A 21,447-nucleotide genomic window follows, 5' to 3' on the forward strand; every position below is an offset into this window, starting at 1 on the left:
TTTTGACATCCTACTTATATTATAAATGCGAAAGTTTGTAAGTATGGATAGATGTTTGTTACTCTTTCGCGCATACACTACAGAACCGATTACGATGAAATTTTGTATATACTTAGCTGAAGACCCAGAACAACTTATAGGCTTTATATCCCGCAGTTCCCGACGGATCGGGATTTCCACGCGAGAAAATCTCTAGTTTTATAAAAGCAAATATAAATATGGATGGACGTATGTTACTCTTTCACGTAAAACGTCTGGACAGATTTTAATTAAATTTGGTACACATATAGCTTAATACTTTTTACCCGGGTAAATTTTTCACACAAACGAAGTCGCGGCCAGAAACCAGTAATTATAAAAATGTAAGTACACGTGACTATTTGAGCTAATTAGAAACATTTTGAAGTCATCGTCCATAGTTTTTAAAAAAAAAAACAGTTTATTTAATTAATGAATTAAAATTTAATGTTTTGAAACTAGCTTCTGTAGAATTAAAAAAAACAGTTATCTAGTTTTTGCGATGAAATTCATGGACCGTGTATTTTTATAATTTAAATGGTCACGTTTTTAAATGGGAACCTCTTAAATTTTTATTTTATTCTATTAATTTGTATTTGTTGTTAAAACGGCAACAAAAATACGTCATCTGTGAAAATGTCAACTGTCTTACTATCGCGGTTCATGAGATATAGCCTGCTGATAGACAAATAGCGAAATAGATATAGTAGATTAGGGTATATTATAGGGAATATAATAATAATATATAATATATAGGCGAATAGGGACCCGTTTTTACCCTATAGCTACGAAACCCTAAAGGACCTATCTAAATTTCCTTTAGAAATAGACTCGAAGAAATCATTGGTGATTTTTAGGCATATAAGGTTTCTAACTTCAATGGTTTAGGCTGTGCGATGATCATTATCAGTCAGTCACTCAGTAACGGAAAAGTTATATATAAATAAATAAAATAAATCAATATATAAATATCATTAGACAACACATTTGATTCCAAAGCAGAGCTTGTACTATGGTAGCCAAGTAACTGATAAACATACTTATATACTTCTAAATACATACTTATACAGATACATTAACAACCAGGCTCAGAACAGATACTCGTGCTCATCACACAAAGATATGTTTTTTTATAGTATATATTGATTTATATTTATAACTATGACGTATAAAATGTTTACTACATAACAATAATAAGTGGAATTTTACTATTTTTAATAAATATATCGATTTGAGTTAATTTATGCGTTTGGCGTAAACAATTCATGACGTCAAACGGCACATATGGTTTAGTAGTAGCAGTTATCACGTCAGTAGTACTACGTGGGTAGGTCGTGGGTTCGACTCCCATAAATAAATTTTAAAAAAATACTGTTCTACTGAGCGAGTATCTACTCCCGCAATTAAAACGGAGTTCACGGTTCCATTTCCGAGTCGGACATAATATAATGTTTTACTATTAACCTATTACGGTCCTACTGGGCAAGTGTCTTCGTCCGGATTGTATGAGGGGTTCTGGGTTCGATTCCCAGGCCGTACAAAACTAATTTTATACATAACTTATTTATTGCATAAATATTTTCATTAAGTAAAACGTGGTCGTAATTTACATTAATTATCTTTGAACTGTTCATTAAACTTAAAAGTTTTTTTTATTTTCAAATAGGGTGTCAGGTTCAATTCCTGAGTTGAATGATATATACTTTTTGTCCTTATTCAACAAGTAATTAGGTTTACCCTGAGAATCGAACTCACAACACAGCTCTTAATAATGTTAGTATGTCATCTCAGTTTCTTATCTCAAGAAAACCATGATATAACAGCAAACACAATGTATGAGAAATAACACTTTTTCATACATATTACATGGCCCCATTCACATAAATAACGTGAGATGATCGTGAGATGTGGAGCAAATATTATGAACGTTTGTAAAAACTAACACCCGGAATATAAGTAAAACTTAATTTAAATTAGTATGTAAAAAAACATTATATAAAATGACCATGTAACAATGTTAGTTACCGTACTCCTCTGCAACGGCTTGACTGATTCTCATGAAATTTATTGAACATATTGAGTAGGTCTGGGAAGTAGGCCAACATCTATTTTTCATACCCCATTTTTTTATTTATGAAATGAAATGAAAAATAGAAAACATGTTATAGTAGCTTATTAACTAAAATAGAAGGTAGGTCTATAAGTTTGCCTACGAAAGTGCCTTTTCCTCCATACGAGAATCACTTCACAAATACTTAATGCGTAGTCATGTGCCGTTAGAGAAACGATCATTAGTTCTTACAACATATTCTTTATTATGATGTTGGTACACCTTGCACGTGTGACATAATATTTCATCAACGCATAGAAATATTAACATAATAATATGTTAACTTTAGCTTTGCGATTTCGTCCGCGTGGCTTGTGACTTAGAAACAAAGTATTATTGGTCTTTTCATATTTATGTTAGAACTGGCTACCGCCCGCGACTTCGTCGAAGGTTTTCCATAGTAAAAACCCTTCCAATCCGATACTCTCTCTCTCTCTTCCATGCTATGAGTCCCATATGGTAGTGGGGTCAGCCTTTCTAATCTTTCTCCTCCACTTCGCTCTGTCCTCGACATCGTCTTCGGAAACCTCACACTCACTCATGTCTTTCTGCACTACAGTTTCCCATCTAGTTTTGGGCCGTACATTGTGTTGAAAATTCGCATGTTGTCACGTTAGAGTATAAAATGCACAACACCTTAACGTCGTTACCCCTCATTCCATAATTTTAATGCTTTTTAAATAAGTCACTTTATTGGTTTTTAATGAAAAAGGAATACGTTTCTAATATTTTTACATTACCTTGGAAACATCCTTATTAAATACTAGCTGACCCGCGAAACTTCGCTTGCTTGTCACATAAGAGAGAATGGGTCAAAATTTTCCCCATTTTTGTAACACTTTTTACTGGAACTCTGATCCTATTGGTCGTAGCGTGTTGATATAGCCTATAGCCTTCCTCGATAAATGGGCTATCTAACACTGATAGAATTTTTCAAATCGGACCTGTAGTTCCTAAGATAAGCGCGTTTAAACAAACAAACATGTAAACAAACTCTTCAGCTTTATAATATTAGTATAGATGTCTGAATTTATAGCCCTGAATCGAACCTAAGACTTATCAACAGTCGTATTCACTACCCAGATCACAGAGGCAGTTCATGTTATATGCAGATTGTACCATCAAAATATAATGTTACCTTTCAGTTCTGAAGGTCAATCACAAAATTCTTCGGCCATATTACAACATGAGATTTTGCAAGAAAACATTGTTTATTATTGATTATAATAATGTTAAGATAAAGATGGGTTTTTAAACTTTAAATGTCAGGGTTTTCTACATTGGCTACTTAATCTTTGCTTTTTTAATGGGGTTTTTAAGGTTACATTTCAGTGTGACAGTAGCAGACTGTACAAATTGACATTTTCACTTATGGTGAAGTAGGCTCAATAACTACTGTACGGATTTTTGTGCAGTTTTCACCAAAATATAGAGCAATATCTAAGGAAGAGAAGTATAAATTTGAAGCTTAGGCGGACCGCTAGAATATGTGTATGCCAATATACATATTATATATTATCATCTTTTTTTTATTGTACGGTTAGTGGTCAACCTATTGTCAAAGTCATTCAAGCCACCCGAAGGCTTTTAACGTGGCTTAACTACTGTTATCTTAATTGACAGCAACCGGGTACGACATTATACGTGCCCTCCGAAGCACGGAGACGCCCAGTTCAAACACCACTACGCGGTCACAAATATATGGAATGACCGCGCCAAGGTTTGCTTAACCCACAGCCCGCCAGAAACGTGCCCGGTATATGACAGACTCGCCCTCTATTACATGGGACTAACATTGTTAATGGCGAAACGTGGGTGTATTTGCCGGGGATTATATGCCATGGCGCAGTGGTTTAGGTCACCACGCCGCTACCATTGCGTCGGAAGGTTACATTCCTACACGGAAAAATTATTTGTGCGATCCACAAATAATTAATTCAGGTCTGGTTGTACTTTGTGTCCGATGTTTGTAAAAGTCCCCGCAACACATGAGCAATTTTTAATGCAATAGTTGTCTTAAAAATTTACACACCTACAGTCTTACCCTCTTATTCATAAACACACTATAAACCTATTTTAGTTAAACAACTACTATAATATGTTTTCTCTTTTTCATTTCGCTTAGGAGTGAAAGAAACAAATCTCTTTATAAGCCTTTCATGACTTCATATATTTTTATGAATAAAAGGGTTACCTACACTTTTATGTATAACAGGTGATGTTAACATCACGGCGTTTGTCCTTGAAAGGTAGGCAGAGTAGTTAGTTATGTAATTGAGATTATTCTACATTTGGTTTCGGTTATAAATTGCTTTATTTTGTAACGCTTTGATAGTAGTGAACTAGAAAATCATGGTCTCATACTATTTGAATTATTTGTTTATACCCGCGGCTTTACTCGTGTTTTTAAAACAATTACCAAATTCATAATTTTACCTAAATTGGTGTAGCTGTTTTGGTGTAAAAATGTAACGTAAACTTTCATATAACTTACATTTTTAAGATAAAAAATTGTGTTGTTTTTAATTAATGTGTACTTTTTTAAGATTTAATCTGTATCGAAATATACTATCCTATTGAGATTATAAATGTTTTTTCTATGTATATGTTTGTTACTTTTTCACGTAAAAAATATATTTTTTTAAGTGAGCTCCCGCACTAAGAATTCCTCTTGTGTCGCGGGGACTTTAACAAACATACAAACAACGGACACAAAGTACAACCAGACCTTAAACAATTATTAGTGGATCGCACAAATAAATTTTTCCGTGTGGGAGTTGAGCGTAATTTTAACCACGAGAAAATCTTTTCACGCGGGCGAAGTAGCGGGCTATGTACTTAATATAATAATTATCATCAACGCAAACAAATTTCTGAGGTACAAGCATATAAAGCAGAGTACAAGTATATAGAGAGAGCAGTGATAGCCGAGTGGTATAAGTTGATATCTCCCACGCAAGTGGTCGCAGGTTCGAACCCGAGGCAACACACCAATGACTTTTCGAAGTTATGTGTATATTACAAATAATTATCACATGCTCCAACGGTGAAGGAAAACATCGTGAGGAAACCTTGCATGCCTAAAATTTGTTTAATACACTTATTGAGGGCATGCAAAGTCCCCAACCCGCACTTGGTCAGCGTGGTGGACTCAAGGCCTAACCCGTCCCTCATTACGGGAGGAGACCCTTGCCCAGCAGTGGGACATTAATGGGTTAAATTTATTATAAGTATATAAAAGTGCAATCATTGTTTTTCAATATTTTTGCAGTGTCATAAATAATATTATTCTTTCTTATTAACCTCTAGACCTATGCTTGCATACATATATCAATAATTCAATAAATACATTAGAAATATTGCATGGTAATGTCAACAATACTAAATAGAAACATGGCTTTATATATTATGTCGGGGAAAAAGTCTTTTCGCATTATAGTATGTATGAACTTGTAATAAAATCTCTTTGGCTTCAAGAATCACAAATGAGTACACGGTTCATTAGGTAGGCATTTTTGTGTAGAGAAAAGATTTTGTTACAAGTTCATACATACTATAATGCGAAAAGACTTTTTCCCCGACCTAATACTTGTTCTAAGGCCCTTGAAAGTGTAAGCAGATGTGTATAATATACTCACGTTTCGCCATTAACAATGTAGTCCCATGTAATAGGGAGCGAGCCTATTGCTATATTCCCGGCACGTTATCAAACTCCGGACTAATTTAGAGTCATATTCAAATATGAATAAGAAAAAATTGTACTTTACCCGACTCGGGAATTGAATCCGAGACCCTATGATAAGCAGTTGGATACTTTACCGACTGCGCCACTGCGATATAGGTCCCAGGTTTGAATCCCAAAAAGTCTCTCCCGAGCTTTTCTGTTAAGAATTACTCAGATTTTCCAACGAATTGAGGTAGATTTCTTAAACCGTTTATAGCAGGCGTGATGTTATGTATGTAAGTATGTATGTATATATGTATGTATGTATGTTATCCTTGTACATATCACGTCTGTATGACACTATATACTTCAATGAATGACATACCATGACATAACACATAAACATATGTGTAAATACGCAGGTCATTCTATTTAATAGATCTTTTGTAATTCTAGACCTATGTGAGTTCAATCATGACTAGATATCTAGACTTTTAGATAATTCCTTATGTGTAATGAAAGGTTATTTCATATTAGTGATGTCTTGCAAAAATGCGTGATTTTTATGAATGTACTAGCTGACCCGGCGTTTTTTTTTATTTTTAACCCATTACTGTCCCACTGCAGGGCAAGGGTCTCCTTCCAATCGAAGGGTAGGGGTTAGGCATTGAGTAGCCTATGTCCTTTCTCGGGTATCAAAATATCTCCATACCAAATTTCATGCAAATTGGTTCAGTAGTTTAGGCGTTATTGAGTAACAGGCAGACAGACAGACGGATAGAGTTACTTTCGCATTTATAATATTTTTATGGATTGGTTCCAACCCTCGACCATTTGCATGGAAGGCGCAATTTAAACCACCCATGTATGTAAAATAATCCTAAAATAGTTTTTCGTCAACTCAATAGATTGTTTTTATTTCCTTATTTATTTAGCAACTGTTTGTATTCTAAGCAGTATGAAGCATTGCCAAGGCTTTGTACGTGGTTTACATACAAATTTTGTATGTTTGTATAAATAACCAACTATGACATATTACGGCGTAATATTTGTAAATATACACGTAATATACATAAAATCACGCCTATTTCCCATTGAGGTAGACAGAGACAAAAGAACGTCACTTGGTACGATCCCTACAAACTTCCCTTGCTTCATTCACATGCATACAATAACATATTTTCATATATATATTTACATGACTGCTAATGTGATCTGTGTATACCTGACTAATATATATATAGGTAATGGAAAGTGCGAGTTTGATTCCTGGCTTGGGGTAAAGTTTTGAACTGCAGGGATGCGGGTTAATAGCCGGGTCCTGAATGAGCGAGCAGCCTCGCGAGGCAATATCAAGGTCTCTTTTCTTTCAGATCGAAATGAGCGTGACTGAGATATTGCCTCGCGAGGTTGCTCGCTCAGTCAGGATCTGGCTAATGGTATAGGAATCTTTAAAAAAGTGGTGGCGGGACTGTAACGCTGCAGCTGTGGGGAAGGAGTTGATGAAGGCTGCAGTGACTTGGGTAGGTCGGAATCGTATGAAGTGGGGGTGTGCTGTGTGTTCCTGGCACGCCCCCTTGAAGTAGAGAGCTAGGGGGTGAGATGGGGGCAATCCTCATGCCCGCCCCTGCTCGAAGTAGGGCCCGCATCCAAGGCTGGCCGTCACCGGATGGGACGCGGAGTATCCAATTGAAGGTACCGCGTCCTGGTCACTTTATGGTGACCGTGGAAGGAACACCGTCAGGTTTTTAGTCGGTATGCCCACGTCTAGGTGGCGGGAGAGCCCGACAGATCCCCGGTTTCCTCCCTGGGGCGGGACAGGCAGTAATGCATTTTCCTGATGTAAAAAAAATAACAAAACGGTTGGAATCGTATGTCCAATAGTATCTATTCTATGATCGGACAGATCCATAGATAGAATATCCCTGACCTATGACTTATACAACAACCTATTAACAGATCCTTTTCTCCACAAATAAGGGTTGTAAACAGCAATTAATAATAATTAATTATCGCAATGTTATTGCTATAACCTCGACGTGACAAAACGTATCCTTCGATCCTGCTTAGCCTGTTGCATATAAATGGATTGATTATAGTATTCGTGGCTTCCGTGCATGGGTTTGTAGTTAGTGCATTATATTTTTGAGTTGTTTTTTTTTGTTATAAATAAATAGTAACTGAAATAAATAGTGTATAATGTAAATTAGAGCAGTGATAGCCGAGTGGTATAAGTTGGCATCTCCCTCACAAGATTGACGGATCGCACCCAGGCAACACACTAATGACTTTTCCAAGTTATGTGTGTATTAGAAATGATTGTCATTTGCTCTAACGGTGAAGGAAAACATCGTGATGAAACATTGCATGCCTTGTCCAGCTGTGGGATATTAAGGGATTAAATCTGCTGCTGATTATAAGGTCCTAGGTTTGATACCGGGCTCGGGAAAAGCACTATTGGTCTTTTCATATTTATATTAAAATGTGTCTCAATCGTAGTCCGGAGTGTGATAATATGCCATGTACAATGGCAGTAGGTTCGCCCCCTATTACATAAAACTGATATTGTTAATAGCGAAATATGGATATATTTAATACCTCTGCCTATACCTTGGATTACAAGAGACTTCATAATATGTTTGTATTTATTTATTTATTATTTATTATCAGTCCATATTGTCCCACTGCAGGGCAAAGGCCTCCCTTCCCTCTCTCCATGTATCTCTGTCTAAAGCTATTTGATGCTAATCTTTAGTATGAGAGTCCAACTCATCTCGCCATCTCTTAATTAATCTCTTAATATGTTTGTATAAGTGAATAATTAATTTCTAACCAAAATTTACCTTTAATTTTCTTCTTTCACAGTAATATCAAAAGATGGCGCCCCCTATAAGTATGCCGGAGTACTTCGCGAACAAGACGTTGTTCATCACCGGCTCCACAGGGTTTATGGGCAAGGTCCTCGTGGAGAAGATGCTGAGATGCTGTCCTGATATCAAGAAGATGTATCTACTTATGAGACCAAAGAAAGGACATAGCAGTAAGGAGAGGCTGGACGATTTGCTTGCTTTTAGGGTAAGTAACGCCATCTAGTAGTGAGTAGTAGCAACTTATTGTACGAATATTTTCTTTGGGTTTCATGTTATTATGTAATTTTAATACAAAACGTGGGAAATATTGTTCCATCTTAATAACCGTAGTCAATTTAATTAAGAAACCATTTTCATCAAACGAATTCGATAATGAAAATAGTTTTTACGACGCCACCTATGATTGAACAGTTCAAAATAGTTTCAAAAATAGGAAATTTATGTCTTTTTTGCCACTAAAAAGACATAATGGTTGATATATTATTTATTAGACATTAGTAATATTATATCAACCATTATTTATTTTCTAAATATATATTTTTGGTAAATTAATATTATATTTCAAGAGAAAACAATGTATTTATTTATTTGTTCATTATTTTCAGGTGTTCGACCGCCTGAAAGCTGAAAGCCCAAAGCTTTTTGAGAAGCTACACGTAATTCCTGGTGACATACTGATAGATAACCTCGGTATTACTGAAGAAGACAGGAAACTGATACAACAGGAGGCTCAGATCATATTCCATTGTGCTGCTTGTGTAAGGTAAGAGCTCTTACTCAAGTTCAGAATAAATAAGTATTATTACAGCCTGAAACTCTGACAAACAGTCTTGCCGAAGGATATCGTGTTATAACCCAGGAAACTGGTTTGTGGAGGTCCAATAGACAGTCGCTCCATGTAAAATGTTGGTAATTCAGCTGCTTTCGGTGAGACAGGAAGCCGACTCCAACATAGTTGAAAGAAAGGCTAGACGTATATAAGCTAACCCAATTTCCGGTAATAAAAGGAGTTTAAGAAATGTATTTAAATAGCGTGAAGTTTTGCAATAATAAACATGCACCGCGAAAGTATAAAAGCACAACTTTTTTTGAATATGAGTTAGTATAAGTTTTAGTATAAGTTTTTTTTTATATAAGTTTATGACAGTCAATCAGGTCTTAATACGGGCGTAAAAGATGTTTTTCACAGCTTTTTATCGACTATTTTGTTACTGTAATAGCATTGTTTTGACGAAATAATAATGAATCCAAACCTGCACATAAGTTGAAATCCTCTATACAAAAAAAGGCGTAACTTTCGAGGCTTACTAATTTATTTGCTTCGTGTTTCAGATTTGACATGTTCATAAAAGACGCAGTAAAGATGAACACAGTTGGCACCAAAATGGTTCTGGATTTAGCTGATGGTGTTAAAAATCTAGAGGTAAGTAAAAGACATAGTTATATTTGGCACATTTACTTGTTTCTACTCCACATATAAGTATATATATTGCGGTTGACATCGAAAAAATAAGAATCAATTTAAACACGATGTATTCACATTAGTTAAATATCGTTAAAAGCCTATAGAGTATGCTTAGATGTCGTTCACGTCAGGGAGTTTCAACGGTAAAATGGTAGCTCATTTTAATTGTGTATATCCTGTGGTACCAGACAAAATGTATTTTACTATAATACATGTTATAAATTATACTCACGGACTCAACTATGTGAGGAAGCGGGAAGACTACTGCTGTGAAGCTCCCGCCGACTTGCGTTTAGCTACAGAAGCCGGCGTTTGCGTTTAACAATATTAAAGCTTCAGTCAGTTAGAATTTAATTTGTTTCTGTAATGACAAAATTATAATAACTATTTCCTCAATTCACCATAATGAAACCGAATTGAAGACAAATTATGTTTGTTTATTTCCAGGCTTTCATCCACGTATCAACGTCGTACTGTCGTTGTGAGCTACAAATCTTCGAAGAGAAGCTGTACCCGGCTGATCATAAGCCACAGAATGTGATGCATGCTGTAGAATGGATGGATGATGACTTATTAAGACATCTTCAACCTAAGTGAGTTTGTAAATCACTTTGTAAGAGTTTAATTTTGTGAATAGTGACATCTGTTATTCAATTATACAACTAATAATTTTACTAACGACATCTATTTATGAGTAGTGTAAATGTAAATCTCAGTATTGAATTTCATTTGCTAGTAGATTATAAAGTCTAATAAAGTTTAAATATACTGTTATCTATTGAAGAATAGGTCATATTTATGGCACTACCATCTCATGATGTCTACAAAAACAGTATTATTTTTCCAGTAGAAAGAACTATAAATTGATCAAAAAACTATTTTTATTCTAGTAATCATGGCTTTATCAATCAATCAATCAATCAATCAATCATTTATTTGCTATAAATAGGGTGGGTACATAATATGAAGTGGATATATAACAATGCAAGTTAGCTTAGTGCAAGCCTATTTAGCTAGATATTTGCTAGCATGCAAATTAATTATATTACACTTAAAAACTATTCATTTATTACTTTTGATTTTATATAATAATAATAATTGGTACAGAAGGAAGTAGTGACAAAGGGTTAAGGCAAAAACCTGTCTTATTTACTTTGATTCTAAAAACTGTTTAACACTATAAAATGTATTTTGCCACAGATAGTTTTTTAACACCTTTGCAAATTTTGTGTATGGCAACTGTTTTATATGTGTAGGTATTTTATTATATATACAGACACACATTGAGTAACTGTTATTTTGAAACTTACTACTTCTTGGGATTTTCAGTTATTCATAATAACCAAGTATATCAATTTTATTTTCAGGTTAATAGAGCCACAGCCAAATACATACGCTTACACAAAGTCATTAACTGAAGATTTAGTTTCACAACACGCGGGAAAATTCCCCATTGCGATTGCTCGGCCATCTATCGGTGAGTAGCTACTTAAAAATCACTTTTTATAAAGTACTAGCTGACCGGCGCAACTTCGCTTGCGTCACATAAAGAGAATGGTTAAAAATTTCCCCGTTTTTGTAACATTTTTTACTGGTACTCTGCACCTATTGGTCGTACCGTGATGATATATAGCCTATAGCCTTCCTCGATAAATGGGCTATCTAACAGTGAAAGAATTCTTCAAATTGGACCAGTAGTTCCTGAGATTAGCGCGTTCAAACAAACAAACAAACAAACTCTTCAGCTTTATAAATTAGTATAGATTAGTATAGATTTAAGCATAATTCACATAGATTAAGTAATAATTACTGTTCTAAGTGGAATATTAAGTAATAGTTAATTGAAAACCGTGTTATTTTCAGTGACTGCGGCTCTAAAAGAGCCAATGCCAGGATGGGTGGACAACCTCAATGGTCCTACTGGCTTGTTAGTTGGAGCTGGCAAAGGTACATAATATCTCAATTTCTTATTTACTTCTTTGATATTTGATTCACTCATTAACTCTCAGAAATGATTAAGGTCTGGTTGTACGGAACTATACAAGTGCAGATTTGGGACTTCGTATAGAGTGTGAGAGAAATTACTTAACAATTACGATAGGTTTGTGAGGTCTCTTTTCTTTGTTAAGAAAAGTTGTATTTAAGTTAAGTTCCTACTTAAATTATAACATTACTAAATTGCTCACGTTCCAAATTAACATACTGATAAAAATAAAACTAAACCGTCCATTTTTCTTAAGTTTTACCTCTGATATACACCGAAAAGCGCTTTTTACAAACCTTCATCTTTCTCATGGATTAACGACTATCATTACTAACTAACGAATACGTATTTGATTCGTGTCGTAGAGAAATTACCACAGTCTAGTCGACACTCATAATCAAGCCTAGCTTTCTTCCAACTATGTTGAAATTGGCTTTCACTCTCACTGGGTGCAGCTGTATACCAGTGTTTTACATGGAGCGACTATTATTATTCTCTTAAATAATATTTTGTATCATAACTTTTAAAACAGCGCAGCTGCGTTACAAGGTAAAATGCGTGATCGTGTTATGACCCCTGTCCAATTGTACCTATATTAATATTTTTGTATATAATATTTCAGGTGTAATCCGTACAATGCACTGTAACGAGAACTACCAGGCGGACGTGATTCCAGTCGACATCGTTGTCAACGCGTGCATCGTACTCGCTTACCTTACTGCCGTTGAGAAGTAAGTACATACATACATACATACATAATATTACGCCATTTTCCCATAGGCAGAGACCAAAGAATGTCAGAGAAAGATCCTTACAAACTTCCCTTGCCTCATTCACATACATACATGTATGGACGAAAAAGAGAAGAATTATCTATACAAATATTATAAAGCTGAAGAGTTTGTTTGTTTGTATGAACGGGCTAATCTCAGGAACTACTGCTCCGATTTTCCTCTACACAAAAAAGCTCGATATTTGGATACCTCACGAGCTCACTGAAAGAAACCTAATGAACCGTGTACTCATTTGTGATTCTTGAAGCCAAAGAGATTTTATTACAAGTTCATACATACTATATAAGATATTTTCACGGACCTAATATATTACTATGTGCTTATAATATTATTAATATTAATGTTATTTAATTACAGGCCTAAGGAGATACAAATCTGCAACATCGCACAGTCGGGCGTGAACCCCATCACTTGGGGGGAGGCTTTGGATATGGGTAAGTTGAAATATACTATAATTACCTTAAAATAATGTCCTTTACTGTACCTATATGACGAACAGTGACAGCCGCGTGGTCTAAGAATACACCTCCCACGCAAGTGGTTGCAGGTTCGTACCCGAGGCAACAAACCAAGGACATGTCAGAATTAAGTTTAAGCGGTCACCTCGCCACAACAACCGTAGCGCCGCGTGTGGTGGGTTCGAATCCTACCCGGGACAAATCTTTGAGTGATGAGCATGAGATTGTTCTGAGCCTGGTTGCCAATTTATCTAAATAAGTATATATTTTGAAGTATATAAGTATGCTAACCACTGCTCCATTACATCAGGAGGTCGTGGGTTCGATTCTCACGTGAAACAAATAACTTGTGCAATCCACAAATAATGTTGTACTTTTCGACCGTTGTTTGTAAAAGTTCCCGCGGCACAAGAGCAATTCTTAGTGCGGGAGTTGTCTTAAGAAAGAAAATAACAATATGCTCTTCATCATCAGGTCGCGTCCACGTGCAAGAGTTCCCGTTCTCCATCTGTCTGTGGCACCCCGGCGGCTCAGCCAAGAGCAACTGGCTTCATCATCAGCTCGCCCTGTTCTTCACACATGTGTTACCGGCGTATTTCGTCGATTTACTGCTGTTTCTCATGGGAAAGAAGACTTTGTAAGTATTCATTTGCAATTTGTAAACCGAATCCGAAAAAATATCCGATATCCGAAGCTTTTTGTGTAAAATTTCGTGCTTTGTTTGAATATGGACATTAAATAATTAATATCCTCAACCAAATCCGAAAAAATCGGATTTTGGTTTACGTCACAATTAAACTGTTGTATTTTATTTCAATGCGAATAAAAGTTTATCAATGTCTTTAACCGCATCCGAAAATATTTTAGTTTAGAAATGATTTCGACACTTATTCAGGCATGGTTCAGTATCCTATTCCGAATTTAGTAGATAATTATATACGAAGCCAATTTAATCATTTATTCGGAAAAGAAACAACCTAGCCTTTTTAGCCTAAATTATGATTAAATCCGAATCCGAAATAATTAACTATCAGTATCTTATAAAATCCACGCTATCATATTATTTAATATTCATATCTGCGCTCTACATTATATAATATTAGTAATCAAAACTGGAACCGAATCCGATCCCGAATCCGTATCCGAAAATCCGAATCCGTTTTTTTTAAACCTTTACTTTACCTACCTAAAAATGTTATTTTTCATTTACAGTATGATAAAAATGCAGAAACGTATCAACTACGGGCTCCAAGTGTTACAATACTACACAACTAAGGAGTGGCACTTTGTCAACAATAACTTCACGGCATTACAAAACAGGATCAGCAGGAATGATGCTGAGGTCTTCTATACTGATGTGAAGGTAAGATATGACTTTACTAGCTTTCACTCACGGGTCTGTCCGCGATCTATTCTCTAAAGTGTACATTAGCCTTGCTACACACATATTGAGTGCCTCCGTGGCGCAGTGGTTTAGGTCACCACGCCGCTACCATTGCATCGAGGAGGTTGTGGGTTCGATTCCCACATGGAACAAAAATTTGTGAATTCCACAAAAAAAAAGCCTTTTCAGTATTTTTTTATGTTTTTTTTACCCATCACTGTCCCACTGCTGGGCAAGGGTCACTTCCCGAACAAGGGAAAGGCCTTCAGTCCACCACGCTGGCCAAGTGCGGGTTGGGGACTTTGACTTTGCATACCCTCAATAAATGTATTAAACAAATTTCAGGCATGCAAGGTTTCATCACGATGTTTTCCCTTTACCGTTAGAGCAAGTGAATTTCTAATACACACATAACTTCGAAAAGTCATTGGTGTGTTGCCTCGGGTTCGAACCTGCGACCACTTGCATGAGAGGTGTCAACTTAAACCGCTCGGCCTCCCTTTCGTTTGGAAGGAAACCCTTGCCCTGCAGTAGGACAGAAAAGGGTTAAACAAAAAGAAGAGAAAATGTTATTATGTATCTACATTTAATTATTTATATTTGTACTTTTGTTTGTAGGTTATAAACTGGAGCAGGTACATACGTGACTACATCAAGGGAGCTCGTGAGTACTGCGTCAAAGAAGACCCCGCCAACTTGCCCCAGGCTAGGAAACTGCAGAAACAGTAAGTACCATCACATCTTAGTATATTAGGTCAGGGAAAAAGTCTTTTCACATTATAGTATGTTTAAACTTGTAATAAAATATTTTCTCTACACTAAAAGCTCGATACTTGGGTACCTCACGAGCTCACTGAAAGAAACCTAATAAACCGTGTACTCATTTGTGATTCTTGAGTCCACTATGCTGACAAAGATCTTTGAAAATGACAGCTGGGACCCACAATTTAACGTGCCTTTCAAAACACGAAGGAACTCGATATATATATGAGATGGTCACCCATCCACAGAACGACCTCGGCAAGCGTAGCTTAACCTCAGAGATCGATCAGCGCGGCTTTTGTTAACTAAGCCTCCTTTGATCACTTTTTAATAATATTTTCTTTTTGTCCACAGATTATACTATTTGGACCTCACAATGAAAGTGATACTGGGTGTACTCTTAGCCTATTTCTCATATTACTACATTAGTATGTTATTTTCAGCGGTTAGTGCCTAAGTAATACAAAGTTATGTATCTATACTAATATTATAAAGAGAGAAACAACGATTTGAAAAAACCTTTGACTATTTGAAAAGGTACATTTTAATCAAAAACCAAAATTGCAGGTCTGTATCTTAAATTACATGGCCATTATTGGAAATATAACTACATTTAAATATACTTGATAAATGCTTACATTGGCCGAGAATCGAACTCACTAAAATATTGCTCGAGTAAAATTATTTAGGTAGGTCTCTTATCTTATATTGGCTCAGTAGTTAACGTGTTTGCCTTACCGCAATAACCGCTACGTATAGTGGGTTCGAATCCCACGTAATTGTGATTTAAGAAACATCTCATCTTCATAATATTAGTAAAGATAACAAATAGTAATTTTATTAGCAAATTAATGTTCAAAACAATTTTATGTGAGTACCTATGCATACTCTTATAACTAATTTAATTATTTACATACCAGGAATACTATGTAGTCCAGAAAAATAAATTATCGGATATACAAATTTCAATGAAAATCAAATCATATATTAATTTAGGTCAAATGCTGACACTTATGATAGTCAATGATACAGAGAGTGAATTTACCGCCAGTTCGGAAGGTAGGGCCAATGAGAAGAGCTGCCAACAAACTCCTGGCCACTCTTTTTAATCGCCAAATGGTTTTAACAATATTTCTATTAGATATAAATCATTGATGATGCAAAAGAGTTACATTTAATTGAATACGGAAAAATTTAAATTGTAAAATATATAATTTTGGATAATCAAAATGTTTAGTTTATAATAATGTATATAAATATATTATTTTTTAATAAATAATTGTTAATAGTAAAATTTTGTTTTCTTACTGTTCCCCAATGTTCCCTATTCTCCTGTTTTGCTTCCACTTCTGGAGGCTATCACGTATCTCAGTTGACAACTATTTGAAAACCACTGTGCAGTACATTGTTTACTTCCTTAGATTATAGTGATTACCACGTTACGTCAAAGCAGCTATGTACTGAATAGTGATCATCAATTTGACGTACACTAGTTGCCAACTACTATACTGTATACTGGTTTCTTAAAAATATATTATATCTATTTATTACACTCAATATATCAATCACTTTTTACAACTTCGATTAATATTATGAGGTGCAACGATACGCTTGGATAAGTAACTATAATCCGACAACTTAACACAGAGTCTTGGCATGCACGATTTATCTAGATTATAATTAGTTTTTATTAAAGACAACTCCCACACTAAGAATTGCTCTTGTGTTGTGGGGACTTTTACAAACATACAAACAACGGACACAAACTACAACAAGACCCGAAACAATTATTTTCCTATCGCATAAATAATTATTATTGTTCCGTGTGGGAATCCACGACCTCCCAACACTATGGTAGTTGCGTGGCGACCACCTTAATCACTGCGCCACGGAAACTGAATTCATAATTTCCTGTATTTCTAAAATAAAGTATGTATATGAAACAGGTGACCGTCAGCTGTATAAGTCTGCGGGTCACTGATGTTCTACATTCTGTATGTTGTATACCTCGAGCCGCGAACCTTGCGTACAACACTCTCTACTAAGTTATTGGACAATAGTTACATACGAGTATAATTGACTCCGATCATTACATATTGAAGTTATGAAACGATTTTACTACTGAAACTGAAAGTGAAAAATAGTAAACTCTATTCAGGTGATAACAAACGTGCTCGCTACATAATATGATTATAAATAAATGTAACCCATTACTGTCCCACTGCTGGGCAAGGGTCTCCTCCCGTAATAAGGGAGAGGATAGGCTTTGAGTCCACCACGCTGGCCAAGTGCGGGTTGGGGACCTTGCATACCTTCAAGAACTGTATTATAGAACTCTCATGCATGCAAGATTGCATCACGATGTTTTCCTTCACTGTTAGAACAAGGGTTATTATTTCTAATACACACATCACTTGGAAAAGTCATTGGTGTATTGCCTCGGGTTCGAATCTGCCTAATATTGAGCAAAAAAATACAAAAAACCATGTTTATTGTATGAGGACCCCACTTGAAATTCATTCTTTTAATTTTTAGTATGTATTATTACAGCAGCAACGGAAATACATTATTTGTGAAAATTTCAGCTTCCTAGCTATTACGGTTCATGAGATAAAGACTGAAGACAGACAGACAGATAGACGGACGGACAGGAAACCAAAAAACTACTCTGGTTTTCTGAGCATCAAACCAACATACGTCAAATATAAATCAATGACGTATCTAGGAGGTTCTAACAAGGAAACCAATACGTCTGCCTCACAAAGAGGCCTTGACTATATGTACCGTGATCAGCATAATAATTATATAGGTACTAAATAATTTATATATTTAATAGAGCGCCTAGTTACTGTGGCAAACTCTGTGGCTAAGTAACAGATGCGCGGATCGATCTCGTAGGTTAAGCTACGCCTACCGAGGTTGGTCAGTGGATGGGTGACCATAAAAATCAAATCATTTAATCATTTAGGTGAAATGTTGACAATTATGATAGTCATTGTATCACATAAAACAGCCTTGAATATACGCACCGTGATGAGCATAATAATAATATACTAAATAATTTATATATAATAGTCTACGGCCCAAAACTAGATGGAAAACTGTAGTGCAAAAAGATATGAGTGAGTCTGTTTTTTTTTAAAGATTACTCCCGCGCTACGAATTGCTCTTGTGTCGCGGGGACTTTTACAAACATACAAACAACGGACAAAGTACAACCATACGCGAAACAATTATTTTTGGATCCCGCAAATAATTGAGATTTAAAAAGAGAGAGAGAGAATAGTCTGCATAGTTACTTATTCTAACTCGTGGCTAAGTAACAGGCAAGTGGATCAATCTCTCAGGTTAAGCTACGCTTGCCTTGGTTGGTCTTTTGATGGGTGACCATGTATATACATGTATATACAAATCAAGTTCCTCCGTGTTTCGGAAGGCATGCTAAATTGTGGATTCCGGCTGCTATTTTCGAAAAAGCTTGAAAATCTGATAACCAGTTTTACCGAGAGGTATTGTGTTATAATCCAGATAACTGGGCTATGGAGGTTAGATAGACAGTCGCTCCATGTAAAATACTGGTACTCAGCTGCATCCGGTGAGACTGGAAGACTCCAACATAGTTGTAAGAAAGGCTAAACCGATGATGATGAAACAAACATTATGTCACACATAATATTTAAAATAGCACATTGACTTTGTACCTTAAACAATGAGTCTGACCTTTTCTTTTTAGAACAGTGTGATAGACCTCAATCGGACTCGAACCCGCTATCGACCTGGAAAAACACGTGATTGTACACAAAAGAAAATAATTAGTACATTTATTTATAGCGGTTACTGAACTTATGTATTACTAGCTGACCCGCGCAACTTCGCTTGCGTCACTTAAGAGAATGGGTCAAAATTTTCGCCGTTTTTGCAACATTTTTCGTTGCTACTCCGCTCCTAATAACCGTAGCGTGATGTTATATAGCCTATAGCCTTCCTCGATAAATGGGCTATCTAACACTGAAATAATTTTTCAAATCGGACCCGTAATTCCTGAGATTAGTGCGTTCAAACAAACAAACAAACAAACTCTTCAGCTTTATAATATTAGTATAGATATAAACAAAATATATACAGATACATACAACATGTATGTATGTGAATGAAGCAAGGAAAGTTTGTAAGGATCGTACCAAGTGGCGTTCTCTGGTCTCTGCCTACCTCTATGGGAAGGCTTGATTTTATGTATGTATGTATCTATGTGTAAATAAGATACAGACGAATTGATAACGTCGTCCTTTTATTGACATCAGTTAAAAACCGAGAATCAGACTACTTCAATAGCGAGTTGATAGTGTATATGACTGCTGATCATGACGTCTGGGGTTCGATTCCCGGATCGGGTAAAGTGCTTTTAGTCTTTTCTGACTTTTACAGGACTTCTGCCGCCTGAAAAGATTTCCCGGCGTAAAAAGTATCCTATGTGTTAATCCAGGTTATAAACTATCTGTATAGAAATTTTCATCAAATTCCGTTGAGCAGTTTCAGCTTCAGCGTGTACAAACATATTAGGTCGGGGAAAAAGTCTTTTCGCATTATAGTATGTATGAACTTGTAATAAAATCTTTTCCCTACACTAAAAAGCTCGGTAGGTATTTGGGTACCTCACGAGCTCACTGAAAGAAACCTAATGAACCGTGTACTCATTTGTGATTCTTGAAGCTAAAGAGATTTTATTACAAGTTCATAGATACTATAATGCGAAAAGACTTTTTTCCCGTCCTAATAAATATGTATATACAAATCTTTCGCATTTGTTATATTAAAGGACACATATTTATGTATACTATATTAACCTCTGTTCGGTGTAGGACATGTTTTTCCAAAAAAATATAACCTTCACGTTTAGTGGTCATGTAACCAAAAAACACAAATATATACCGATAAAAAGTATTTTAATATAAAAATAAAAAATATACATCAAATATCATACATACATAAAATCACGCCTTATTCTCATAGGGGTAGGCAGAGACCAGAGAACGTCACTTGGTACGATCCTTACAAACTTCCCTTGCTTCATTCGCATCCATATTGCTATAAAATAATAAATAAACTTAGCCCATTAATGTCCCACTGCTGGGCAAGGGTCTCCTCCCGTAATGAGGGAGGGGTTAGGCCTTGAGTCCACCACGCTGGCCAAGTGCGGGTTGGGGACTTTGCATGCCCTCAATAAATGTATTAAACAAATTTTAGGCATGCAAGGTTTCCTCACGATGTTTTCCTTCACCGTTGGAGCATGTGATAATTATTTCTAATACACACATAACTTCGAAAAGTCACTGGTGTGTTGCTCGGGTTCGGATCTGCGACCACTTGGGTGGGAGGTGTCAACTTATACCACTCGGCTATCACTGCTACTATATTGCTAAAATACATTATTTCTTATATCCCACTGCTGGGCAAGGGTCTCTTAGAATGAGATAGAGGCTTACGCCTATGGGTAAAAGGCGAGCTTTAGTTACGTGCTTACCGAAGCACGGAGGCCCTAAGTTCATATATCATTAAGAGCTCACCCATCCATTGAATGACCGTGGTAAAATTGCTTAACCTAATTGATCGTTTACCGGTCAGTGAGCGCTAGTAGCTCAGATTTTTTTTAACTTAATTAAATAAACATTTTCAAAATCACTAAACTACTCATAATTTTAACCCTAGGCATCGTTTAGCAAATTTTTTACAATCTTTAAATGTATCTGTCTGCATATACTAATATTATAAAGCTGAAGAGTTTGTTTGTTTGATTGTTTGTTTGAACGCGCTAATCTCAGGAACTACTGGTCCGATTTGAAAAATTATTTCAGTGTTAAATAGCCCATTTATCGAGGAAGGCTATAGGCTATATATCATCACGCTACGACCTATAGAAGCAGAGTTGCAATCAAAAATG

The 21,447-nt window shown here is 35.8% G+C and overlaps 1 protein-coding gene across 1 annotated transcript in view; it reads left to right on the forward strand.

Moving 5' to 3' along the window:
- The window catches only part of LOC142984866 (putative fatty acyl-CoA reductase CG5065), a 29,502-nt gene extending 13,012 nt beyond the window's left edge, over positions 1-16,490 (forward strand). The window contains exons 2-13 of the mRNA XM_076132724.1: positions 8,658-8,867; positions 9,268-9,425; positions 9,995-10,085; positions 10,575-10,720; positions 11,495-11,604; positions 11,991-12,074; positions 12,734-12,842; positions 13,263-13,339; positions 13,838-14,000; positions 14,576-14,726; positions 15,366-15,472; positions 15,864-16,490. Of these exons, the coding sequence (XP_075988839.1) occupies positions 8,670-8,867; positions 9,268-9,425; positions 9,995-10,085; positions 10,575-10,720; positions 11,495-11,604; positions 11,991-12,074; positions 12,734-12,842; positions 13,263-13,339; positions 13,838-14,000; positions 14,576-14,726; positions 15,366-15,472; positions 15,864-15,966 (1,497 nt within the window). The 5' untranslated portion in view covers positions 8,658-8,669 and the 3' untranslated portion in view covers positions 15,967-16,490. The remainder of the gene's footprint in view (positions 1-8,657; positions 8,868-9,267; positions 9,426-9,994; positions 10,086-10,574; positions 10,721-11,494; positions 11,605-11,990; positions 12,075-12,733; positions 12,843-13,262; positions 13,340-13,837; positions 14,001-14,575; positions 14,727-15,365; positions 15,473-15,863) is intronic.
- The last annotated feature ends 4,957 nt before the right edge of the window (positions 16,491-21,447 follow it).

This window comes from Anticarsia gemmatalis, chromosome 28, assembly GCF_050436995.1.
Source record: "Anticarsia gemmatalis isolate Benzon Research Colony breed Stoneville strain chromosome 28, ilAntGemm2 primary, whole genome shotgun sequence".
NCBI lineage: Eukaryota > Metazoa > Arthropoda > Insecta > Lepidoptera > Erebidae > Anticarsia > Anticarsia gemmatalis.